The 26,109-nt window shown below is 36.9% G+C and overlaps 1 protein-coding gene across 3 annotated transcripts; it reads right to left on the reverse strand.

Annotated features, from left to right (window-relative positions):
* Positions 1 to 388: 388 nt before the first annotated feature.
* NBN (nibrin) lies at positions 389 to 25,088 on the reverse strand. 3 transcript variants are annotated; one of them, XM_074577401.1, is made up of 17 exons: positions 24,820 to 25,077; positions 22,768 to 22,901; positions 21,983 to 22,184; positions 21,499 to 21,644; positions 20,225 to 20,384; positions 19,677 to 19,780; positions 15,011 to 15,128; positions 14,533 to 14,723; positions 13,354 to 13,454; positions 11,031 to 11,172; positions 10,304 to 10,567; positions 9,716 to 10,019; positions 7,589 to 7,660; positions 5,983 to 6,138; positions 4,864 to 4,977; positions 3,846 to 3,895; positions 389 to 561 (listed from the first exon to the last, which is right to left on the reverse strand). In XM_074577401.1, the coding sequence occupies exons 3-17, from the start codon at positions 21,983 to 21,985 to the stop codon at positions 531 to 533; spliced, it is 1,956 nt and encodes a 651-aa protein (XP_074433502.1). In that variant the 5' UTR covers positions 21,986 to 22,184; positions 22,768 to 22,901; positions 24,820 to 25,077; the 3' UTR covers positions 389 to 530. The 3 variants fall into 3 exon arrangements, with proteins under 3 accessions (XP_074433502.1, XP_074433500.1, XP_074433501.1); XM_074577399.1 differs by lacking the exon at positions 21,983 to 22,184 and having other exon boundaries at positions 24,820 to 25,088; XM_074577400.1 differs by lacking the exons at positions 5,983 to 6,138; positions 21,983 to 22,184 and having other exon boundaries at positions 24,820 to 25,088.
* Between the last annotated feature and the right edge of the window lie 1,021 nt (positions 25,089 to 26,109).

Raw genomic sequence — 26,109 nt, forward strand, 5'->3', positions numbered from 1 at the left:
GCACAAAATTAGTGGCTGGCTAAAAATAATTTGATGTCACCAGCTTCAAAAACAGGAAAAAGACTGACCTTATCAATATTGCATACTTCTTGTTTACTCAGATACAAATTTGAAGTTTTGTCTAACTTATTTATGAAGTCTTCAAAAACCTCCACCTCAAGACAAAATTGACAATATAAAAAAAATAATCTAATTAACAGAGCCTTTCTGAAAAGAAAAAAGCCTGATGATAACTTCCTCCCCCCCCCCAGCTAGTAATGACAAGCAAACATTAGAAATAAAGAGCCTAAAACGGATCTCCTAAGTATCTATGGTATTTTACTGAGCATTAATATAAAGCAAATAACATGAAGGTGTTGAAAAAGCGCAATCTGTAATTACCAAGCAGTGAAAGAAACATTTCTTTTTCTTTAATAAAAGCAAGACTTAAAAACAAGTCTTACAATAATAGATTTCACGCTGTAACCAGCAAACCTAAGAAACAGAAAGCAGATTTTTCCTAGAGAATAACTGTAAATTCAGGTCACAATTTATCTTCTCCTTTTCACATTAGGATCATATCTGCAACAAAAAAGAAGATTTGTCACAAATAAGTAAAGTTTAATGATATTCAAAGTTAACAATGTGATGTAAATAGTTTTATTATATATTCATAACAAGGGATTGGTCAGCGTTCAGCCCTTTCATCGACTGCACTTCTATAATTAACTAGATTTGCTACAATTTGCCTGAAAGACACGTACGCTGAAACCTGTGCATGAACTAGGGATAACCGTTACTAAAATTTTCACTGACTTCCTAGCTACTTAAAAATTTTTAGATCTGATACATGAGCAAGTTTCTCCAAGCCTTTAGTGTCCCAAAATTAAATTCCTTACTGAAAAAAGAAGAAAAAAAACAAAACCAACAAATAAAAGGGAAGGAGGGGAAAGAGGTACTGTATATTCACAGCAGTGTACAACATCTGGCCACAGCTCATTCAGACAAAACCCTTCTGCTGCTTCCTACTCCCCCATAAAGCAGTTCCTTGCCTTACCTCCCCCTTTACACAGCTTCTGATTGATTTTTAGTAATTTACATCTACTTTCTGGATACTCTAAATGGTTACTTGATTTACTGCAATATGCTTACAGATTGCCTCTGCTCGACACTGCTACCACTTGGCCTTCTCCTTCTCTCCATTTGTGCTTCATCTCCCAAAAATCCCATGTCGCTTCTTTGAAATTCTGATGTGTTTCATGCATGAATAACTTACGGACACAACTGAATGATCAGGCAGTTTTACTTCCACTAATTCTGCTCTCATTCATCAAGACTTTTTTTTTTTTGCTTAGTCAGGAAAATGTGACCACTTGTGAGCCAAATTACATCACCACATAACTAGAAAGGTATTCGAAGTCACTGCTGTTGGTATACATCTCAGACTCCTGGTAAAAAATGAGATGTGTACCGTTTAAAAGAAATGCTCCATTATTAACTGTTGATTACAGAGCGAGCTGCTACTGCAGTAGGATTTTCTGAATGGCTCTCACACAGGTCGATATGCAGTATCATGTTTCTTTGATAGAGATTTGGACAAGAACATCCTTCTTCACCATACCCATTTTTCTATTTAAATGCACAACTTTTAGTCTTAGCCAAATGGATGGCAGGTGAGAAGTCAAACAGTGGTTGCTTGTTTCTTCACATAAAAACTAAGAAAACAATGAAATCTTTGCTAAAGAAAATGAGACCTTATATTAAAAGCATTTCTTTGAATTTACTGCTATAGCATTAAAACACATCAGTTCTAACATTTAAGTATGTCCTGGACACCAAATCCTATTCTGAAGGCAGTGGGAGGAAAGGATAGGGTGGAGGATAAGCAGGTAGTAGAAGGGGATGATACACGATGGAAACCTGCCATCAGGACACCAAGAGCTTCAAGCCTGCCTGTGACAGCCATGAACGGGTTTTTTTTTTTTATGTAGTCTCCCCCACCTCACCTCCAGCCATTTTCCATGTTAAATGAAGCCTGGATGATGTTTTCCAGACAGAAAGAAATCAAACAACATTATCAGAGAAAGGAAACTGTAACAGTGCCTGTGGCCTGAAATGGAAAAATAACTACAGAGATTCCACTACTGTGAGTGAATGCACAAAGAAACAGAAGACCTTGCTGGGCACAGGGAGCGAAGGATACAAAGGGCCGTTACTGAATATAACCCATTTATCTGCAGTCTCGGCAGAGAGTATGATATGCCTCCCCTTCCTCCTCTATCTCAGTACGTACTCAGCAGCAGTTGAGGGCACAGCTTTTCTTTCTAGCGTATCTTTACCTTGGAATAATACTGCAGGACTCTCTAAAGGCATCGTCAAATGCCATTTCCATGGGAAGTCTCAGCTGTTAACATCAGCATTAAGCCAAGTACTTTTACTCAGGATTAGGGACAAAATTAGAAGTAGGTTACAAACTGCCGAACATTAAATTGTGTGTTTTAATATTTTTGACTGTTGAAACTTCTGTAAGTAAAACTAACCTAAATAAACTGAGGTAAAGACTTTTCTAAGCATGAATGCATGCAAATTATCTAACTTTCCACTGCTGCTGAAAGGCTAAAATTGATCAAGATATTTTTAACCAAATAAGATTCCAGCACAGCAATCAAGCTGCACCATTTTTTATAGATGTCTTCATAACTGACATATATTTAAAGGCTGCATTGCAGATGTAAAAACTGGATAAAGTAGAAAGCTTGGTTTAGAACTTTTTTTAAATTAGAAAGTGGTTATAAATCATTAAATTAGGATTAAAGTTTAACTGGACAGGAAATCAACAGGATGATTCTCTCTTTCAAAAGAGAGATTAGGGAAAGCAGTAGACAACTGAAGTGAGGGTCACTGAAAGAAAACTGATGAAACAGACTGTTTTAGAGGCAAATGTAATAATTATGGCAAAAAAAAGCAATGGCAAACAGCCAAGGTGAACCTACCAAATAAATCTCTCAAACTCCTGTGACATAAGCACCGATTAGGACAGAATTAAGGACTCTACTACACTGTCAAGAGCAGAGAATGACTGGTGTAAAAACACCTCCTCTCCACAGTCTGAAAACTGGAAAGATGGTGAGGCACTGACGGAGTTTCTAACAAGCGGAAAAAAAAAGTAGGAGCTCCTTCATCGTGAATGCGTCTGCAAGTAGCTTAAGCCTCAAAGATAAGTAACGCAGAGGGGCCTTACTAAAGGATTTACTTAGTGGGTTTTTTTTTTAACTGTTATTTTTGTTTTGAATTCTGGGAATCATTACTTCAAAGATCAAAAAAAAAAAAAAAAAAAAAAACAGAAAGCAGTCCTGCCAATCACTTTTTCACAGAACTAGTATTCTGATGATTTAGCTTCCTCAAATGACTCAGCACTCAGGGACAGGTAAATGCCATGGCCACAATGAAAAAGTGCCAGACCCCATCCCTTTTTCTTTGCAGTTCAGATGACTGACTTAATTGTAAGATCAAAACAATTCATTAGGCTCTAGCAAACACTAATTGTGGAAAGCCTCAGCCCAGAATCTCTTCCAGCCTTTGTGAACAATCAAGCTTGTGCGTATGAGCCAGGAAATAGCAACATTTTTTTGTATGAGAATGTTCCAATTCAAAAATTGCAGCAAATCTGAACGAAACTGAAAAAGTTTAAGGCATAAAAGAAACAAGAGAAGTTATTGAGTCATTTTGGGTATATTCTATACATGGGAATACATGGAATTTTGACAAGAATAATCAAAGTAGTCTTTCACAAAATTGGAATTAGTCCAAAAAAAGATGCGATGCAAAAACTACACATTTTCTAAGTACAAACATAAAACTCTTACCTAAAGAGATCATCAGCAAGTGATTCTTCTCTTGCATGTCGGTTCTGTTCCTGAAAAAGTAAGTTCATTCAGTATTTGATGTTAAGGATGAAGCTAATAAACAATACATTCCTGCATGAACACAGTTTTTCCTAAAGAATTAAGTTTTCTGTAAGTACTCCATTCAGTGCATATTCACATCAGATAACACATTTCACTACTCAAGTTTGGCTACTGCTACCAACTAATGGAATGGATAAGTTTGTGCAAGATACTAGTTTTGGTCAGAAATACGTTTTTTGGGGTTTTTTAGCATCATTACAGAAACAGGAAAATTTTTATCTGATTATTGGTGCATAAAGAGAATTTTAATTAGCATTATCTATACCAAGGGATTACAAAAAAAGGGAGATAATTGAGAACTGTTGCTGTAATGGGATCTGTATACAGGAAAATGAAAGTGCTAGAGAACTGCTGTGAGAAAACAGATTTTTTACAACTTGTATATACACAGGTGAAGATTTTTACAATAGAAAAAAATATTAAATTTATTCTTACTATATCTCTTCAGTATACTCCAACAAAATTTTACTCAGGAATTTTCTGTTCTGTTCAAGAGCAGAATATCAACTGTACTGTATAACAATTTGAACATAATTAACCATATAGAAGTTCTTCCTAGCTCACCCGTCACTTTTTTAGAAGTCTCAAGTTTCCATAATGCTGATCTTTTTTTTAATTAGCAAAATAATTCTCTTTTAGGTTATTGATTTTGCTTTAAATCAATATTTCTGATTATATGAATGTTGCATGTAAAATCAATTCAAATAATCAGCAAAAAGATAAGCCTTACCACTGACCTCTGACTTTCAGTAACTTTCCTGATGCCTGTGCTCCTATGAGCATGTGTGGACAGCTAATTGGCTGAGGTTTTATTTCAAAAATAAAATTCTGAAGTATTTCAGTAATGACCATAGGTTGGTATGACCACTTACGTAAATCAAGTTTGTTTGATCATCCTCAAGAAATAATTCCTTACCTCCATTTCCTGCCTTAACCAGTCTTCTAGCTCTGAATTCTTTTTAGCATGGTGAGCAATCAAATCTGATCCTCCAATAATGTATGGAAGTTGTCCTGCCCCTGGATAAGTTACCTGCCAGACAATAAATTCTTATAATTACAATACAAGGCAAGCACACCGCAAGTAAATGAGAGTCTATTCATATATCACAGAAGAAAGTCAGTCAGTCTTCCTTTGAGTAACATTCGTAAGAGATGATATTTAAAAGACACTGAAGTGAAAAAAGCACATACAGAAAGCTATTAACTCGTTTTTCCTAAAGAAACAAACAAACAAAAAAAGCTGACAAGTTATGTATGCTAAATAAATCTGACAGTACGGTAAATAGAGTTTGAAAACATTGGAAACTGGTTTTTACTGATAGAATCGATTTTATCATCAGAATGCATAAGTATCTTTTACAAAATGGTGGAAAAGAAAATACTATCAGAAATTTAAAGTGTTATCTAAAAATGAGAGCATACTCCCAGAAAGCTGGAAGTTGCATTATATGACTCACACTCTCTAACTAATATTTTACTGAAATGCATCAATGCATTTCTAGTTAATCCTATACTTTTTTTTTTTTTTTTTTTTTTTTTTTAGTATGAGCTGAAGAACACTAAGAATTTTCTTAAAATTATTTTCAGGACCCAAGCAAGCAATGATCTTACTTTTGTGAAATACCAGATTTAGTTCTACTTAGAAATCCAAGATTTATTAGATAAAATGCAAGATTCTGAATCAGCATATGCTTTATAAGTAGGTCTCTGGAGAAGTCAAATCGCTAGCTTTTGGAGGTACAACCAGAAATTATGGTAGGCATCACTTAACCACTTACTCCAAATAACAGCTTGGAATAGAGAGTACAAGTATCTAAATAATCTAGCACAAGGTAAGCCTTTGTCAGCCAGGTACTTCTTCAGTCAATTGGAAAAACATTGGTTAACAGTACAATATGGTATTAAAATTGTTTTTCTGTAGTTACTATCAACTTAAAAAAATAATCTTTCATGACATGTTTCTACAATCTTAAGGCAATACTTTTTAGTATTTTTAAATAGTGCCATCTTGTGACCATTTCAAATACACACGAACCTTTTTGAAGGTCTTGAAATTTTTCTTTCCTCCATAGCTGGTATTTCCAGCAAGCTGACTGTTCTGTCCTGGATGGCTGACAACCAATGATCTAAACTCAGTCAACAGAAGTCTACTAGGAAGATTGCTGGAGTCATCTTGCAGTTCATTGCGGTTCTTATGTGGGAAGAAAAAGGAAGGAGCACTTCAAGCGTATAAACAGACATAAAGCATAGCTAACAGTATAAACTTTAGAGAAAGAAACTATCATGAATACAGCTGAGGCAAAAGTTAGGGTTACAAGGGGAAGCAGCAGCAGTGCTAGAAGCTAAGAAGATGGATGTACTTCTCAGCCTCCTCGTATACTACCAAGAGAGCTGGGAGCTCAGTAAATTCATTTCTTTCGTATCTGTTGAAAAGACAGGATCATTAAGAACTGCAGTAATAATACTGAAGTCAGTGTACCTCATTTCACTAGGATTTTACTTCAAGATAAAACTTCAAGTAAGTTTTTTTTTTGGTGTTTTTTTTTTTGGTTTTTTTTTTTTTTTTTTTTTTAGGTTTAGCTAATATATAAGAATTACTTCTTTGCTCTCTCCACCTTGCTTCTTACCTGGACTAATTTAATGAAGTATGCTTAGTCTAATGGAAACTCCAGCTAACTCCATGGAAGACAAAGTTGTATGTCTTCAGCTCAATTCTAGCCTAAATTTACCATTTAGGCCAACTTTAGGGCTGTAAACTGGATCTGATCAATGAAGCAACTTTTTCTGGTATATGAGAATGCTCATATGCCACGTAAATTGCAAGCACACTTTGCTGCTTGGGGATAGACCTATGTGAATTAAAAAATGAAGTCTGGGTCCAGGACAAGTTCACAAGTAACGTTAAACTACATTCATGAACAGCTCCAGCCCAGATGCAGTACAGCTGCTTTATAGCAAAGTATAAATTAGAAGTCCAGTGACCTCAGCTGACCCTGCACTTTGGTATATCCCCACAGCATTCCCTCTTTTTAGACTGTTTCTTGTACGTCTGTGGAAAGGTTTTATCCTGCCCATTGTTGTCTGGCTACACTATCCTTTACAGAATCCTTCCCTTTCAATTTCATTCAGCCTAGTCTCCTTTTCCTCTGCCTCACTGCCATTCCCAGCAATTCTCCCCTCCCTCCTTCCTTCATCTCATCCGTAACAAAGTCAGCACTCTGTTTACTCTTAGTCAGTGTATGTTACATCTGTTTTCTCAATGGTCCATTCTCTCCCATTCTACTTGTGATCTCCTTAGAGCAAACGAAGGGATTACGTTCTTGTCTGGTCTTTAAGCAGTAAAGTAACAAAACCATCAGCGCAAGTATTAACTGCATTGAAGGGTTACTACAATTACATCAGGTTGCTGTAGTTCCAGTCATCTTAAGTATCCATCCAAATGCCTGTTACAAAACTACAGTTTGCTCTGTCTTTTCACAGTTAATAAGCTGGACTGTAGTCTTCAAGTTTACAAATGATTATTTTAAGGAGTACAATCTTCAGAACCTCCTTTACACTGAAACCAAATACTACGGTCTTAAAAGCAAAATTTTGACATGTTTTCTTAATGCTTCTCAAAGTTTGCTGTTCAAACTTCTTACCAAGACTGGCAACTCCTGCTTGATCTCACTTTTCACTTCTGAAGTTAGAACTGATCCGAGTTCCTCTTCTTCCTATTCAAAGAAAAATTATTTAAAATGTAACACTGAAATTAAATACAGATTTAATTACATAAAATTGACTGCTGTTCTTTACAGGAGAATAAGCATTTTCAAATCAATATATACATTTAGACAGAGAAGAAATTGCACTGTACATTTAAATTTTTTATGATCTCATGTACACTGTAATAATTGTTGGGGTTTTTTTCTATTACAAAAAAAAAAAATCACTGTTATTTTCTCACTTCCCCCCCTTCCTTACACCAGTAGGGGAATTTGCCCATGTGTACAATCTTCAAAGTCCTGCCAGGTTCTGGAAAATACTGTAAAAGCTCTTGAATAGAAAAAGTAGCATTTTCAACTTCATATGTTAAATGTACATGTGTGCATTACTAGGATAGGAAAGTATTCTGCAGGTTGCTTTCCTCTCATAGTTTAAAACCAGATTTGCTTTTCATAAGTTATTTTCAGTGTTTGAAAAAAATTAGATCAGCTTTATACACCCTGTAGATTTTGAGTCACCCGCTCACATTCTCTGTCTTGCCAGGTACACAAGGTGCATCTACACTTAAAGAAAATAGGTAACATAAATATGCCTGTGAAGCTTTAACATGAAATCTCCTTCCTATGCCACTGAAAATATAATTTACGTGAATAAAATAGGTCATTATTAAACTATTAGAAGACTTTTTGTCAGCAAAAATCTTCAAGCGTGCATCTGATAATAGTTTAATTATATATACGAATGTGTTTTCCTTCATGACCCTGACAAGAAGTTAGACTAGAAAAACTTCCCAGGTCGTAACAAAATTCAAAAGACTATTACAAGCAGCCATTTTAGTCAGACCCGACAGAAAGTACCTCCTCTCTGACAGTATAAAAAGCAAGAAATAAAGATTCTCTACAATTATTAGACTTGCTAATTTGCCTGTTAATAACACAAAAAAATAGCATCACAATGAAGTTCAAAATTCACGCTTTGTCAGAAGCAAGCTCCAGCAAAATATCAAGACAAGAGTGTTAACGCTGGTCTGAGCTAAGGATGCACAGATAATTACTAAGTCTCATCTGATCCAAGGTATCTTGCCAATTCCAGTTACTCAATCACACATTCAAACTTCATTATTACAGCACTTAACACTGTATAAGAATTGACCGGAAAGTAAGCTTTAATATAAATATATTTTTTTAAATAAACAAAAATTAAACCTGTTCCTTCTCTCTCCTGTTCCCCTCTGCATAGTTAAGAGCCTACTTTGCTAGAGCTCTCAACACTGTTTTCCTCTGCAAAACTGCTTTTGTTTTTGGTTTTTTTTTTTCCAATGAGTGGCTACTGTAAACTCAAAATCCATTGTTTTCTTCATTTCTCTTAGAAAATTGCATCATTCTCAAAACCACAGAAACAATCAAGAAAACTGACCACGAGCAGTGGTTTGGTTTTGTCTTTTTGTTTGCTTGTTGTTGGGGTTTTTTTTTTGGTTTTGTTGGTTTTGGGTTTTGTTTCCTCCCCTATGAGGACATCAGTGATTTGAATTGCCTCATACAGGAATTTTAATAATCTTTCATGTAACGTCTAGAGATTCTGACTCGAAAGATGTTGGACACTACTCTTGGCATTCAACAGAAGAGGTCAACTAAAGATTTCTCCAGAAAATTCATTACATAAAGATAATATAATTATTATTTAAGTATAAATATCAATGTTATAATTCACACACCATGCAACATGAGAAGTTTTTCTCGGACCAGTGATATATTCTGCTGTTCTACCTACAGTACTTCAAGCAGACAGAGGAAAACATTCAGAATACAATTAGCTTTCAATTCACAAAGAAATAATTTCCTGAAGAATCAAAAAAACATTGAGATAGGTAACATTGCAATGTTCACATGTAATAGATATACCATTACAATTTTTAGTTCAGAGTGATTTGAGAGGTTTAAGCAAACAAACTTTACAAAGCCACTTTCTGTATACAGGCAGCCTCATCCTTAAAGGAGCTATCTGCATCCTTCCAACACAGTTGTAAATTTCAAGATTAGGTACACGAGAAGACTATAACTTACCAATATTTTATTCTCCTCTCTCTGCTTTACATTTACTTCTTGAATCCTGCTTTCTTTGGCTTCCAAACATCTTTTTTTTCGTGCGTTTCCTTGAGTTTCCTGGTCATGATCTGCCATTTGATCTTCCCAGTCTAGGTCTCTGCTTCCAAACACAATTTCTAGTGCCTCTGTATCTTCAGATAAATCATCTAACTCCTTTCTCTTCAGCGCATGCTTTTCAGTGCACTTGGAAACAGGCGATGACCTTTCCTCCACTTTTGCTAGTTTGGACACAGATGTTTCTTCTCCTTCTTCAGCTCTTTCCCTTAGACAGAAAGCAATTACAAAAGAAATAAATTACAAAAGCATTTTTTAATATGGCTAGCTGCATACGCAAGATAACAGCTTCCTGGGGTTTTAGTGACTGCATTGTGAAATTTGAACGTAAGTACCCTTGAGGAAAAGCTTGCCATTCTAGGAAGCTGATCTAAAAATTACCTTTTTAAGTACGTTTTGAATTAAATGTACATCCCTTGAGTTAAAATTATTTTCCAGAAACAGCACCAACATAACAATAAGGGAAGTAACGTCAAGAACATTTCAACATACCTTTTTCTAGCTACCTGGAAGTAGTTTGTAATTGAGTTAGACTGGTGACGTGAAGCACACTCACTAGGTTTACCAGCTTCTGAAATTTTAGATGGCGAGATAGGATGACTTTTTTGACTAAACCCAGATGTTCTGTTCACTCTAGATCCTGATGTTCCCGCATTTACACTGCCGCTTGTGGTAGGGTTTTTCTGAACAGCAATTCTATCCTGAACAGCCATTTTCCTTTGTCCTTCCATCTGGGGAGTATTCTCTATCTCCATACTACATTAGACAGAAAAAAAAATATTAAGTGAATGCACAAGAAGTTACCACAGAGATACACTGCAGAATACCACTTTTTTAAAAAGCTGTACCTGTACTTTCAACGTACTTATAACAATATAGGTGTGCTAAAAACAAACTGTAAAATCTGCTATGATAAATGTATTTTTATAATTGTGAAATGGCTTGAAAATTTGTAATAGTTAAGACAGTCAAATCACTTTTATCTGAAAGAGTCATTAAGTCGTCCTATGTGATGTTTTCTGTTATCTACCACTCAAAAGCAGAAATTATGTCACTGCAGACAAGTGACAGCAATTTAGTAAGTGTGTTTTCTAACACTATATATCTTTGTTCACGGCAATGACACAGTTCCTCTGTGTCACAAAGCCACAAATAAAGCCACAAAAGATTGCTTTATTTGCAAGTATTAGCTTAGAAACTATTTCCATGAATACTTTACCATGTCTGCTCTTCTATTTCTGTATCAGCTACATATACTGTGCTGTCATCCGCAGCAGTTGCCATTATGGTTTCATCCACGGCCAAACTCTGGGAAATGGCTCGCCCTGCAGCACCTGATGCTGGAGTGCTTTTAGTTACAGCTGCAAGATCAACACAAGAGAAGAATTAGAAGTTTAATATCAAACCTGTGATTCTTCGCATCACTATTTGCTATCACTATCGTTAACTGATGAGGTAAAGCTTTTGTAAAATGGTCTTAAAGGAACTTTAATAAAAAAATTAAGCAGATTTATTGATTAAAAAAGAAACTTAAAGAAACAGTTCTAAAGGACCATATTCTGGAATTCAGTTTTAGTTAACTATTCCACAGACTTAAGTCATGGAATTTTGCTTAAATAAAAATGAAGCATAATGGGAAATCACGTATTAATAGGGACATAATGCAATTAATAAATCATGCAATATATATTTTATGCAAAACTGTCAGAGCACAAAAACATTTACTGTTTTATGATGATCTCTAACATGATTATTATATTTGGGATTATTTCTACTAATACAGAACCAATAATTGCTACTAAAAAGCCTTAGAATATCTTCTACAGACAATTTCTCATAATCCCCATAGTCAGGGGATTCCCTTACTTCGTTTGCTGCTTTGTTTACTTACTCGCATTATTTCTTTGTAAAACAGAAAGAAGAGCATACACAACAACTTTTATATTGTCTGCCCTTTTACTTGTCCTTGTCTTCATATACTTATGTCATACTAACAGTTACTATTTTAACTTATGTCTCACTGTGCTTCTAGATACATTTTTAATTACTACTCATCTCTCAGCCCTTGACATTCTTCCTGCATCTCATTCTGATTGAGACTACAATGACAGTACTATCCTTTCAGAATGCCCATTCTTTATACATACATACATTCATTTTTCCTACCGCTGTAACCTACTGAGGAATAACCTATAGACACAATTAGGTCTCCTCCTTGAGCAACTACATCTAATATATGTTTCTATTCGCTGTTCTCAGACAAGATCAGAGGGGGAAATCTCATTTGCAATCCCTTTTATTTGCAACACGTACATGAAAGTTTTTTTAACTCCCAAACAATAACATTTGTTCCCTTTTAGCAAATAAACTGTAAACATGGCTACCTTTACAAGCCCAATATACAGTCTGTTTAAACAATTCAATACGACAACTTAATTTTCAACAATTTAATCATTCAGACTGGAAACAAGAATCAGCATTTCCGATTTATTCAGATGTCTGCAGGGTCAGTATCTTTAAGTTTAATCTGAGAATTAAATTATTTTGCATTGTTTTCTAAACTAACCGGATAGACAACAGATCATATAAGTTATTCATACAGGAATACCAGTCAACTAAAATATTTTTTAGACCTCTGCCTGTACTGGCACATGTATCTTTCTCTCTTCAAAATATATTTTTGAATAACTAATGTTCCTATATATAAGGACAAATGTATGGGGTTTTTGTTTTGTTTTTTAATAATTAAAGAATTTTCTATTTGCTCTAACACTTTGTAGAACGCAATAGAACTTAAAATTACACACATAACCGTCAATTTTATAGCAAGAATATATAGACTAACAATTTTGGAAGAGGCATGACAAAAAAACCTCTGTATCTCAAAGATTACTGTATTAGCAACTACTAGTTAAGTTTCAAGACAAGACTTGGACTGTCCACCCCCAAACTATTACTTTAGCAAATGTGCCAATCATGTCTCATTGTTTTTACTTCTTACATCAAGATTATGTTTGGTTTTGAACTGGGTCAGGGGTGCTTGAATTTTCCTAAAGCAAGTTCCTTTTGGCGGGGGGGGGGGGAAGCCCTTACAAATTAATTCTGTTCTTATTTTCTCAATTTCTAACATCCTTCTTTTACCTCCCTATTACCCCAGCCTTTTCATAAAAGATAGAATAGCATGGAATTCAAACACCACATATATATTAATTTAGTGGCCACTAAAAATGCGAACTTCAGAAGATTGTTTAAAAGTACCTTTCCTTTAAAGATCAATGTACTATGTGTCTGCTTTTTATGCTCATTTTAGATCAGCTATTTTTTATTTACATCTAAGAGTCGTGCAATTTTTATTGCAAGACCATTAAAAACCAATTACCTCTTCAGGCTAATATACATTTTTCATACAGTGTCATTCTATTTTAGTGGTCTTGCAGAACAAAAGAAGTTGAGCATTAACAGTTGAGGCCCATGTACAAAAAGAAATACTGCTTTTTTTATCTTTACTGCTGATGACTTATTACTACCCTTCTTCTAATTACCTTTGTTACGAGGCTGCTTTTGAGGGTTGCAGTATTTTTCCGTAGACATGAAGATAACTGCCAATCCAATTTCTGCCTCGGGAATAGCCCTGAGATCCTTGCTGTTAATATAGAAATAAAGACAAAAAAATTAAAAAAAAAAAAAAAAAAACACTTCTCAATACAGATTCCAAGATGAACAGGCAAATAGTACAAAATGTTCCATTCCTCCTTTCAAAAAACACCAGTCTACATTATAATTTTTCACAATACAGTGTCAGCATAATTCTCCATCATTATACCCATCTCCTATACATAAGAACTTCCACATTTCCTGCTGCTGTAGCCACTGTCTAGTCCCAGTAATCTGCACAATGCATCTCTCCCTGCTCAAGTTCTGGGCATTTAACCACCTGTGCTCCACCTCTAATTCAAAAGTGTGTGTCAATGAAAAAGTGACTTCAAAGATTTGAGTGCTTCTTAAAATTAATTAGGCACAGACACCCCTCTTCTGTACCACAGCCAGGAGTAGAGCTTGAGTACACTTTTCTCTATTTAGCAGGAAAACTCCGGGGAACTAGGTTTATGTATTAGGTTAAGGACTGGGATTTTGTTTTCTTTCATTGTTTTAATAAAATGACCTTATGAAAATCCTAATTATCTATAAAACATGCAGTCTGCCCTCTCAAACAAAACCTACCACCAAAACAAAAACTGATTTTCATTAAACAGAAGCTGCTCTTCAGAAACACCGTATGCAAATAATTAGACAGCAATGAACCACATGACCTCAAGGTGCCATCACATCTGTTTTCCATGAAATAAATATGTATATTCATTGAAAAAAACATAGATTATCTATTTTTCATTCTTAGAATATATTAATTTTTAACTTCTTTTAAATACTAGAAGAAAAACCACTGGCTATCTGTAATTTCAAATGAAATTTTGTAGAATTGGATCCTCCAAGAAAGGGGAAAAAAAACCAACAACCCTCCCATCAAATCCTCACAGAACTGCCTAGTCCTTCCTTTCCTCCTTCAAGAAATCTTAGTTACTATGCTAAATACTTCAAGCAATGAAGAAGATGTCCTCTTTATAAGCATGCTACTGCTTAAATATGTATGCAAACACCATGACGTCAATCTCTGCAAAAATTCTGAAATTACCCTACCACAGTACAAGAGAATAATGCTGCACCTTTGTAAGACAGTCAGAATGGAATCAGTCCAGTTTCTCGTGGGGTCAGATCCTGACATCTGGGAGTTTGTCAACCCCACATCAACAACACAAACTTCAGGAGAAATTAGTAAAGATGTTTCTTTTCTTCCTTCCGTCATCAACTTTGCTTCCCCTCCTCCAAGAATAACTGCTGGACCCAGTTTCTTGTGCTAAAAAGAGAATGCAAATAAAAAAAACAAACCCAAATCTTAAAATACAGTCAGTTTAGGAGTATCAACATAATGAACTACCAGCATAAGGCTTATCACTGATGCACTAACGCAGATGTGATGTGTTCCATTTCTTCCCCTGTATTTCATCTCGTTTAGGCAATTGTATGGTAAGAAGATAAATACACAGAAATCCTTCTTTCCTGATGAACCCAGAATGAATGTGAATTCACAGAATCTGTGCTTAGCTACCCTTGCAACATTTTTGCAATGTAAAATCTGATTACCTGCTTGGCAGTTAGAAATACAAAAGTTTTTCCACAGAATATTTTTTTCCTTTCATGACGCTCAGTTAAGTCCAGTTTTTCAGTACCAATGGAAGGCTCATCAACTGGAGGATAAAAGCTGCAAGAAATGAAAATTAAAGTTACGAAATTCAGATTTACCTATCAGTACTGACTCATAGTCTTTTCTGTTTTAGAGTAAAGCTCTCAAGTTACAATACTGCATTGCTCTGTTAAAACTATTTACATAAATATTTTTTCCAGAAACTGTTAAGAAGAAACAGAGCCTCTAATTTCTCAACATCTAATCGAAGACTAAGACTTTCTACCTCAGTAACTAAGAGGACAACACTTCTAGGAACATATTCAACCCAACTATTTTAAAGCATCTGTTGTACACGTATCCGCACTCTCCACTAACAATATCGACACACAAGACTGCAATCTCATTCTGCATTTACTCCAACTAATAGTAAAACTCCACACAAAATTAGTCATCTTGCTTCCTCTACCCTTCAAGTGGGACAGACACTCCTTCTCTATCGGATCAAGAAATTGCGTACCACCAGACCAGATGACAGCCTTGTAATACGACAAAAAGTAAGTACACTTTTCTCGCAGGTGGGATAGAGAACTGAACTGATTCACCCTGCAGATTCTCAACTGTTTTCTCCAGTGTGAAAAGTGACCAGGAGTTCAGCTGGGGAACAGATTAAGCAGAAGTGAAATTCTACCCTGAAGCTTGCATTTTTGTCATGGCCTGTGATCTCAGCTCCAGAGTTACCATGGAGCCTATATGGCATGCCTACATCATGAAAAGCCTCCAGAGTTAAGATACGCAACTAACTGGTAATTTCAGGATAGTATTTACAAGATCTCTTGAGCCACACATTCACTACTAAAGCAGTTCTGACAGAGCAAGGTGAAGGCACATACTAGAAAGAAGGGAAACTACAGGTCAATTTTAACCATACTATACTATGTCTGTACCTAAACAGCAGTTTATATACGCACTTTGGCTGATCATAGAACTACTTCTCTTTATTCTGACTGCTGATTATACATCCTTCTCATACTGCTATGCAGGGAAAAAAAAAAGATGCTGAAACACACTCCCAAAATATGGTTTAACAGCACAATAAATTACATATATATTGTATGCATACATACACATGGATACGTTTTTAATTTCTTTTTCCTAATTTATGCAGATCAGATTCTAAGCAAGAAACATACTCCATGAAGTGCTGAAATATTTTAAGTGTCTGAGAAGAACGTACCATCTGTAAACATAAACATTCAGACACTGTGAATATTCACATACTTATATCTGAACACAACAATAAGCATGTAAATTTTCTACTGCATCCAAATATGTAATTCAATTACGATAGGCTAAAATGTACTATATAATTACAGTTAATTTTAAGTTATCATTGTTCCTTTGTGTTCTTCATAATCAATTCCTGAAGCTTTACGTACACAATGGAAATTACACAGCCTGAAACCATCAGGTTTCGAAAAATGAGTATTTGATATGTTTCAAAAACCAGTTCAAGTCTATTTACAAAAACATCGTTGCCTTGAAACAGATATAAAGTCTACTAATTGTAAGAAATAGGGAAACTCAGATTTTAGTTATCAGTCCAAAAAGACTTCTGATACTGTGTACCGTAGAGTCAGTTATTAACCTAAGATAAATACAGGGGATATAACCATCTTTAAAGACCAAAGGATGAGTAGAAAGGGGGAAACAGCAGCCTCCATTACTTTGGAACTGGACTACAGTTTCTGTATAAATACACTTCAAACCTCTGGTTTTTAATTTCAGCAGGGAACTTCAATGGATCATCTTCTCCTCAAAGAAACCTTTAATTTTCCTTTGAAACTTTTATCCATTGCTGATTAAGCTCAAAAGGCAACACAGTCTTTTTCCACGTTAGGATTCTGAAGTGCTCCTTGTACTCTCTCTCTATAAGTTTTGAACAGTTAACATCATTATCCAGAAGAGTCCCTCTACCGTCTTGAATCTTTCAGTAAGTAGATTTTGATTCTTGATGAGTTTCTGTTAAAGGCTCTGTTACTTTCCTCCTTTTATAAAGCCCTGAACTATTTACACTGGACTGCTGTAATAAAACGTGTTATTTCATACAGGGCTGCACTTACACAGCCACTAGTGAAATCCTCAGTTACTGTTTTTCCTTCCATAGGTTGACAGAGAGTACCAGAGGACTGGGGTATTATACTTCACCATAAAAAGCCTCAAGTAGGAAGCAAGTGTGAAGTCTTAGTATACACAAAAAGAAGTTTTAATTTCTTTGAACTTTAAGATTATATTTCCCTAAGTTTTTTGGAGGGGATCAGATTTGCAGTAGTAATCAAGATTTAATTCACAGTGTCACCCTGTATTACCACATCAATATACCTTTTTTATTTCATATCCGAACCAGTATTGCCCCAAGTTGTTCAGTGCCTTGTAGATGTATCAGCTTTAGCTACAATACACAATGTAGAGATTCCCTATGAAAGTTAAAAGTATTTTTGGAAATTGAATGCAAAGAAGCTTGTAAGTAAATTTTCAATATCTTCCCACAAGCTACATCTTAAAAATATCACCTATTTAAAATATTGTGATTATTTTAAAGATAAACCTGTGTATTATACCATCTGTCTCATTTAGGTTGATGAGAAGTCTCTCTTTGAAAGCTACATAATGGATATTCTGCTAGTGTCACTAACATTTAGTCAGCTTAATTCCTCTGAGGGTCTTAATAGTTAGCAAAAATATTTAAGAATGGGAAACATATCCCTCTTGTTCTATTTTAGAGAGCGCACCACAGCTCAATTGTACTGTCACTTGTATATTAAAGGAACGGACAACACACACACTGGTTTCAAGAGCCCAAGTCACCGTTTACTTGCCACTGTTAACAGATAATATCAGTGGCCTTACACCTAGGTAACATCAGACCAACTAAATTCCAGATTGCACAATCAACTGCTAGCTTTTGATGGCTTGTACTACCTGTCTTAAAAAAAAAATTATAAAAATCTGCCAGAAAACCATAGGTCCAACATTTGAGAGAGGACTCTAAATAAGTTTGTTTAGTTTTCTCACATCCTTATAAAACAATGTAGAAGTGCAAGCAGAAGGAAAAGTTACAATTCATGAAGATCCCCCTTCTTCTGAAATTGAAGACCAGATGAGTTTTAAACCAAACTCACAGATAACTCATTTGACGTATTACATAAAACCCTGCAAATGTAAAAAGCATCTAGAAACTAAAGCCTGTTTTCTACCAATTGCACCAGATTGGCACCTGTATTGTTCTAATAAGGTATTATCACATTGTACGAGATATATTTTATCATGTAGCAAATGCAGCTTATTGTGAATCCTCAGCAGCTTTGCCTCCATCACTGTGTGTGCACCACTGAGGTTTGTTTAGCTGCCCCTTTCCCCCCCAGCCCCGTTCTTCAAACTATTCTACCAATGGCTATCATCAGACCCACTACGGAAAATAAATTGCTATGTCCTAAGACATATGTATGTGCATATATCCATACATATGTAAAACCAACAGTGACTTCTGCTCTTCTTCACCACCTTCTTCCCCTAACTCAAATGTCTGGTGTCCAGCATCCACCTGGTTAAAATAATACATCCAGAAAAACTGTAATGTCTTGAATGAATGAACTTTTTCTCCCTGTTAACTGACATTAAAAGTTCAACATGTTATTTTGCAAATGCCAAGTACTCTTACAATTTCCATTCATGATATATTTCATTTCAGGGTATCTTCCAAAGCATGCAAAGAACAGAAGCAATTAAAAAAAGAGTACCCATGCAGTTTACCTTTTAAAAAACAATGAAAATTTCCCTGCATAAGTCACATGTTCAAACCAAAAAAAAAAACAAACCAAAACAAAAACCCACCACCAAAACAAAACACAACTGTCTTCCTTTTCAAGGTAAAAATAGTAGCAATATCGGCTCAGATGAAATTCTCGCATACAGTAATGGATCATTTTACACTTTTCTACGTAGAGAAAATAACTGAAAGGACTATTCTGCAGTACTTATTTGTTCCAAAGCAAGAATTCCCTATTTAGGTTAATTTAAACATGAAAACAATGAGTATTTTATTCTCATGTAGTGAGGACCAATGCACATCAGTCTCACTTCATCTCTTAACAGATTAATTAAAAACTCCTACTATTTCAGGGAATTCAATGGTGAAGCTAATTCTGTTTCCACCAAAGTTTACAGTAAACTCAGTAACTAACTGCATACTGGGAAAATATATCTACATAATGAGGTAAGCTTAATATAATTTTGTTTATAAAAATAAAATTTTCTTTATTTTAATGTATCATCTCCCAAAAGAGTTTAAATGTTGCTTTAAACGTACCAACAAAACAAGGTCATATTTAGAGCTAGTAACATCTCTAAGCATACAGTCAACTCCAAGAGCTCATTTTATAACTCTAGGGATAAGACCAAGAAAATTGCATGAATATTAAAGTGTATGTCATATTAAGCATCCTTCCACAAATAAAGATACTGTAAATCACATATTCTGTCAAATATGGTCAGATAAATGTGCAGTTATTTGATAACCTAACTACCATAAGTTTAATTCTGTGACACTGAAAACACAATACTTACTTTTCATGATTTGGCAACTGTTGCCTGGACTGAATAGCTTTGAGTAATTCAACAAAAAACTCTGGTTTTATAATTGGTCGACCACAAATTAAAGCACATATAGTCTGAAAAGACAGGAAATATGTATTTACTGCATAGAAAAAGTTCAGCTAGAATATGGTTCAACTGACATTAGATTTCTAAGATCTTAGATGTGGAAAACGTCACACAAACAAGTAGAACAATACCGAATTTTGCTACTGAAAAACTATAGTTTTGCTTCTAACAGCCTAGCTTTTAATTGCTGTCTTGATCAAAGTTATGAAAATGTGCCAGGCAACTGATGGAAAAAAAAAATAAAAAAAATAAATCAGTAACAGTCTTCAAATTTCACTTTTTTCATTTGCTTTTCCTACAACCTCCCATCAACATACACCTCTTTCTAAACTTGGAAAAGGAGAGCTGACTTCATAGCTTTGTAGAGAAAAATCTTGAGCAGGTGTGTAATTTAATTCTCATTTGTGGGAAAACTGCAAAGCAATGCCACCAATATTCCAACCTCAACATACCTTAACAGTAACTTTTACTGATACCATCACAAGATGGGTACACTCTTTAGTCCATTCATTCACAACAAGGCCTCCGAGCTGCTGGATGGCTTGATTTAAAGCAGTTTTCTGAGCTACATCTAAACATGAGGAGCAGACAACCAAAGGTTCATATTCTACTCTGCAAAGAACAAGTAAATGAGAATTGCTTTAGTTATTTCAGACAATCATTATGATAAACAGAGCTGACTTAACTATCATGTTTTGTCTCAGGGAAATCGGAAGGTGGCGGGAGACCCATACTCCTACCTGAAGCAAAGACCGTGCTTTAAAATTTCCTGAAGAAAGTAAATACTGATTTTTATTCAGAAAAATTAACAACACTTCAACTTGATGTCTGAAGTATTTCTAAGGACTTTTGGGTGTTTCACAGACATCACATAGAATTAGTGCTTCAAGAACATTGCAAGGTCAGGGAATATCAGAAGAACTCGAGTATGTGCTTACAAAGGCAAAAGTATGTTTTTTTTAAATTAACATATTAGTATTTAAAAAAAGTTAAGTGTTGTAGAATGCAAGTTCAAGTAACGCCATTTTTTTCTATCAAATAATACCAGCAGCAGTGACAAAATTGAGTCAAGTTTTAAGGAACAAAGCCAACTTCTAGTTGCTTTAGTGTCAATTTAATAGAATTTGTCCTATCTAATATAATTTGTTGTATTTACCTGCCACTTTACTTCAAGGAGTGCTTCATATTTTCAAGCAGATAGCACTGGCTACCACGTTAAATTTGAAAAATTAATAAGTTGGGTTCACTAAAGAGAATGCAGATGTACATCATAGCAACAAGCATTCAATGGCTAGTGCTGCACAAAGCATCCTCCAGCTGTGTCATTTCTTTTCTCATTACATTATCAACAGCTATCAAGGGCTCAGACAAGCTCTCTCCCTACCCTAAACTTTCCTCCCTTCTTTAGAACCATTTATGTTTTAGGATTTTATTCTTTGCCTAAGATAGCCTGAAAATGCTCACTGTACATGACATAACATCTTCTAAAATGCCAATTCTTTACTATGCACAATTTTACTCTCTTAGTGTCAAATTATATTATGAATATATGTAATGGAAAACTATTGTAGAAGCAGGTGTGGAACACAGGCAAAATACTACTCATCTCCTTTGCTTTCTAAAAATTCATCACTGACGTATCGCTTGCTGAGTTGTACGATGTGTTAAAATACTCTTTTTGAAAAGTGCTATTTTCTACTTGATATTTTATAATCAAAGCACTTACCTAAACTTGCTCTCAAAGACTCCAAAGTTGATTCTGTCACCAGACTGCAAAGACACTGAAGCACCATCAAGTTTTGATCCATTAACAAAGGTACCATACTTAGATGTATCTGTTACTGTTAATATAGGGACTGAAAGAGACTGGCTCTGAAAATAAGCATAAATAAGTCACTATAGTTTATCAGAATGAGACAGTTTTATCAGAAACGGATTACTGTTACAGAAATGGTAGATAAATAAGAAAAAGCCCACAAAATACCATCCTAAATAAAGACTTTGGACAATGAGGCTGGCTACGTTTAATTATTTATCTTCTGATTTTCACTGTGAAGGAATGAGAGAAAACATACATATTTTTAGCTTCAGAACTTCTGTGCTTCTTACAGTCTTTTTGGAGGCTGTGCAAGGCAATCATTCATTGGTCCAAAGCCTCTGTTAGTGCGATTTAGTAAGGCTCCAAGATTTATTATGATGCTTTTACCTACCATTCAGCCCTGGCATAGGTGCCCAAGTCACCTTCCCTCACTTCCTTCCACAAGCACTGCTAGTCTTCCACAAGCTGCAGGGCATGGTGGCATCAGCACATCTTGAGAAGAGGTCAGACACTGTCGTATTTCGCAAATGATTTCCAAGCCAACGAGAAAACTGTCAGCTTGTTTTTATGAAATTTTGCCACGTAGTTATACACTATTTGCAGTATTAAAAGGACAAATAAGTTTTACGTATTTAATTTCAAACTCTATATACAGTTACATAAATGAAATTCCTGCTGACTGGCTTCAAAATGTCCTTAAACATTGCAACACATAAGTGATAGTATTTGCTGCTTGCTAATTCTCCTTGGGACGTTTTTATTTTCAGTCCCCTAAGCAAATATGGAATTAATGATGTGGAATGAAACATGAACTAAGCCTGCAGTAACACAACGGAAGCACTTTCCAGAACCAAGACCTAAAACTTGTCTATGTAATGAAATTTAATTGCATAATTTTCCTGCTATAATTATTTTAATACAGATTCTAGTGAATCTTCACTCTGGGATAAAAGGGAGCTTGGACCAGTAGAATTATGCCACTAAATTTCTCAACAGACAAGAAACCCTGAGGGGGGGGGGGAGGGGGAGAAGTGAAGATTAAGAAGAGGCAGATGATCAACAGTTCTACTCCAAGCATAAAACACCAGTGAGAGTTAAATCAGAGTATGTATGGTCATGGCAAAATGAATTACCCACATAGCATACTGATAATGCAGTAAAATGCTGGCTACTTACCGGGGTTGTTTCAGGACGACTTACTCTAAGAACTGCATGTCTTCGACTGATAGACTGATCATCCTGAATTAAAATTGCACAGTTTTTACGTCCAACAACATATTCTGTACCACTTAATAGCCAATATGGCTCTCCTGAAAATAAACAAGAGACAGAAAAATATCAGTTTACAAAAAAACTCCAAAATACCCAAAGCACTTCAGAAACATTCAGAAGTTCGTAGTATATTTGAAACTTGACTTTGTCATGCATTATTTATTATGCTGACAATTATGCATTTACAGACAAAAATCTCTTTCTTCCCCTCTCCCTTGCTTTGTCCATTATAAAAGGACACATTTTATGATAAACAAAGCAGTTACAAAAGTGACCGTACACTTTTTTTTTTTTAAGGACAATATATTTTTACTAATAGTTTGCATCTTAACTTTTCCCTTGCATTACCTCTTGAAAATTAAATGTTGCATATAGAATTAAAAAAAAAAAAAAAAGATATTACGATGTAAGATAGCTTTTCCAAAACACAACTTTTAAGGGTACATAATTTTTTGAGGGAACATAATTTAATTACATAACTTATTAAGCAGTTCAGAGGAAAATGTCCTCCTAATGAATGTAAGACCACCTGCAACATCAACTATAGAATCATAGACTGGTTTGGGTTGGAAGGGACCTTAAACTAGTTCCTCAGCTAGTTCCACCCCTCTGCCATGGGCAGGGACACCTCCCACTAGACCAGGCTGCTCAAAGCCCCATCCAGCCTGGCCTTGAACGCTTCCAGGGATGGGGCATCCACAGCTTCTCTGGGCAACCTGTTCCAGTGCCTCACCACCCTCACAGCAAAAAATTTCTTCCTGATATCTAATCTAAACCTACCCTCTTGCAGTTTGAAGCCATTACCCCTTGTTCTATCACTACATGCCCTTGTAAAAAGTCCCTCTCCAGCTTTCTTGTAGGCCCCCTTCAGATACTGGAAAGCCGCCATTGTTCAGTCTCTGACCTATGCTTTAGCTCATTCTTGGTATGTGTCATCTAGACCACATGGTGGCTTTTCAGTGAAAGGCTTGACTACGTACAAAAAGATGCGTGTTACCTACTTGTCAACAGAACCAGAAATGTTTCTGGATGAAAATGCATTAATAACTACTGATTAAATTCTAGTTATCAACGCCAGGCAAATAACTTTCCAAATACAAACATGATCATCCCGAATACAATAACAACACCTGTGTTTCAGCTCTTGCTCAAGAGTTTTCCAGGCTGTAGGAGACAACTCAGTTCATTTCAATAGGATTAGGTACTGTCCCACTACATCAAACATCCAAAATCCGCTCCCAATGAATTCGGAAATAAAAGGGTAGATGCAGGCTCATTATACAGAAAACATTTAAGCCAAGAAGAAATTTGCGTACTACATGATACCACTTATCAAAGTTACCAATGTATCAAAGCTCCTGTGCATAAAGAAACTGATGCAGAAAGGTACGGTGGTGGTTTAGTTTCAAATCTCTGCATCCAACAAATATAATGTCTTTAGTTCAACACCGGGCCCTTGAAACATCAACACAGAAAACTGCCCTGAAAGGAGAGACTCCCGAGACTGAGTTCTGCCTCAGAGCCCAACTCTTCGGCTGTCTGAAAGCTGCACTGTGACCTGCTCCACCGGCTGCAGCAGCATTTGAAGACATCCCACATGGGTTCGTAAAGCCCCGCTAAATTTAACAGGAGCTGTGGCCTGCAATGCTCAAGGGAAAAACGGAAGCTTAGCCGCGGACGAGGCCTTCCCTCACCCCTCCCCGCACGGGGCCATCGCAGCTTTGCCCGGGGAGCACGGACAGACGAGCCTGCTCGCAGCCGAAATACCGCCTCCGGCCGGCCCGGCCGGTTCCCGCCTCCCCCACCGCAGGGGCCGCCACGGGGTGGCAATCCCAGGCCCGGCACCGGTCACCGCCCCGGGGCTCGGCGCAGGCGCAGGTCAGGGAAACGAAGGGCCAGCGGCCCTCGGTACCCGGGCCCGGCCCGCCCGAGCGGTGGGGTCCGGTGCCCCCTCACCTTTTCCTGCGGCGGACACCAGCTTCCACATCCCGGAGCGCGGCGAGGGGCGCCTTGGGGGTGAGGGGGGGGCTTCGCTCAGCGCCCCCCGGCGAACCGGGCCAAGGCCGGGAAGGGAAGAGGACCCCCCTCGCTCGCTGCTACCACCACCACCACCGGGACTACCGCGTCTGTGCGAGCCCCGGGCCGGAGCTGCGGTGGAAGGGGAGGGGAGGGGAAGGGAAGAAGGCAGAGCGTCGGCTACCGGGGCTGGGTGTCAGAGCATGCGCGGCGGGGAGGAGAGGGGCGGCCCCCCGCTCCCGCCCGGCCTCGGGGAGGTCCTGGGCCTCTCACCTGTTCGCAGTTGGGGCTGCTCCGCTCTCTTTCAACGGCCCAGTATGCCTCTTCAGCCCCCGGGAGCTGCTGGTCCCCCGGGGTCGGCTTTCTCCGGGACTGGCAGCTCCAGGCCGAGCTGAGGTGCGGCTCCTGGGCCCAGGGGCAGGGCGCAGGTAGGGGCTCGGGTGAGGCGGGGCAGGGCCGGTAACGACAGCGTAAAAGCAGCAAACAAAACTCTCCAAGGCTTGGTTTGAAAACCTTAGAAAGCAGGCATCCTTTATTGCGGCACGGGGCATCGCTCCACCTAGTGTGCGTGCCGTGTTGCTCAACTACAAAGGTTATAAGCGATCAGAGTATTCATATTCATTACATTTTCCAGAAGTGATTAACATATTCATACTATCTCCTAGAACGTATTAATATAGATAAATGTCCTTGAGGCACACTCATCTATGTCCGTTGGTGGTCTTCCAGGGTCCTCTGGTGGTCGTCGATAGTCTTCCTCACCATGTCCGCTGATTGAACTCGGTCTTCGCAACTACTCACTCAGTTCTTTTTGTTACCTGCAATAAAAGCTCTGAAAACTAAAAGTAGTTTAGAGAGGACATATTGCTTTATTCGACGTCGGGTGCTAGGGGGAAAACCCACAAATCTAGCACACCTTACTGGGGATATTCACCCGTTATTTATACACAAAATATTATCATTATTCCACCTACATAATACATAACTCCACCTAGGCTTACATACATGTTCATTAGGATGACCAAATAGTCTTTTTGCACATGCATATCAAATTTTGCTGCATCAGCAAAACACTTCTGTGCAAGCATGAGTGTCTCAGTGGTCATTTGGGTAAGGAGACCTTTCCTCACGTTATCCTTTTAAGGTATTGAGTCATCTCAGGACAGTAAAAGTTTGCTGTAAGTTTGCCAACTTCTTGAAGGTAATAAGGATGTTCTTTGAGGTAGCCAT

This window comes from Larus michahellis, chromosome 2 (assembly GCF_964199755.1).
Source record: "Larus michahellis chromosome 2, bLarMic1.1, whole genome shotgun sequence".
Classification (NCBI taxonomy): domain Eukaryota; kingdom Metazoa; phylum Chordata; class Aves; order Charadriiformes; family Laridae; genus Larus; species Larus michahellis.

Bases quoted from the DNA above. Each gene is read 5' to 3' on its own strand.
- NBN (XM_074577399.1), bottom strand. From the start codon at position 24,850: ATGTGGAAGCTGGTGTCCGCCGCAGGAAAAG. The intron at 19,781-20,224 runs GTATGTTGAGGT...CTGTCTTTTCAG, and splicing joins CAGTAAAAGTTACTGTTAAG to ACTATATGTGCTTTAATTTG. The intron at 6,139-7,588 runs GTAAGAAGTTTG...TTCCCACATAAG, and splicing joins AGCAGGAGTTGCCAGTCTTG to AACCGCAATGAACTGCAAGA.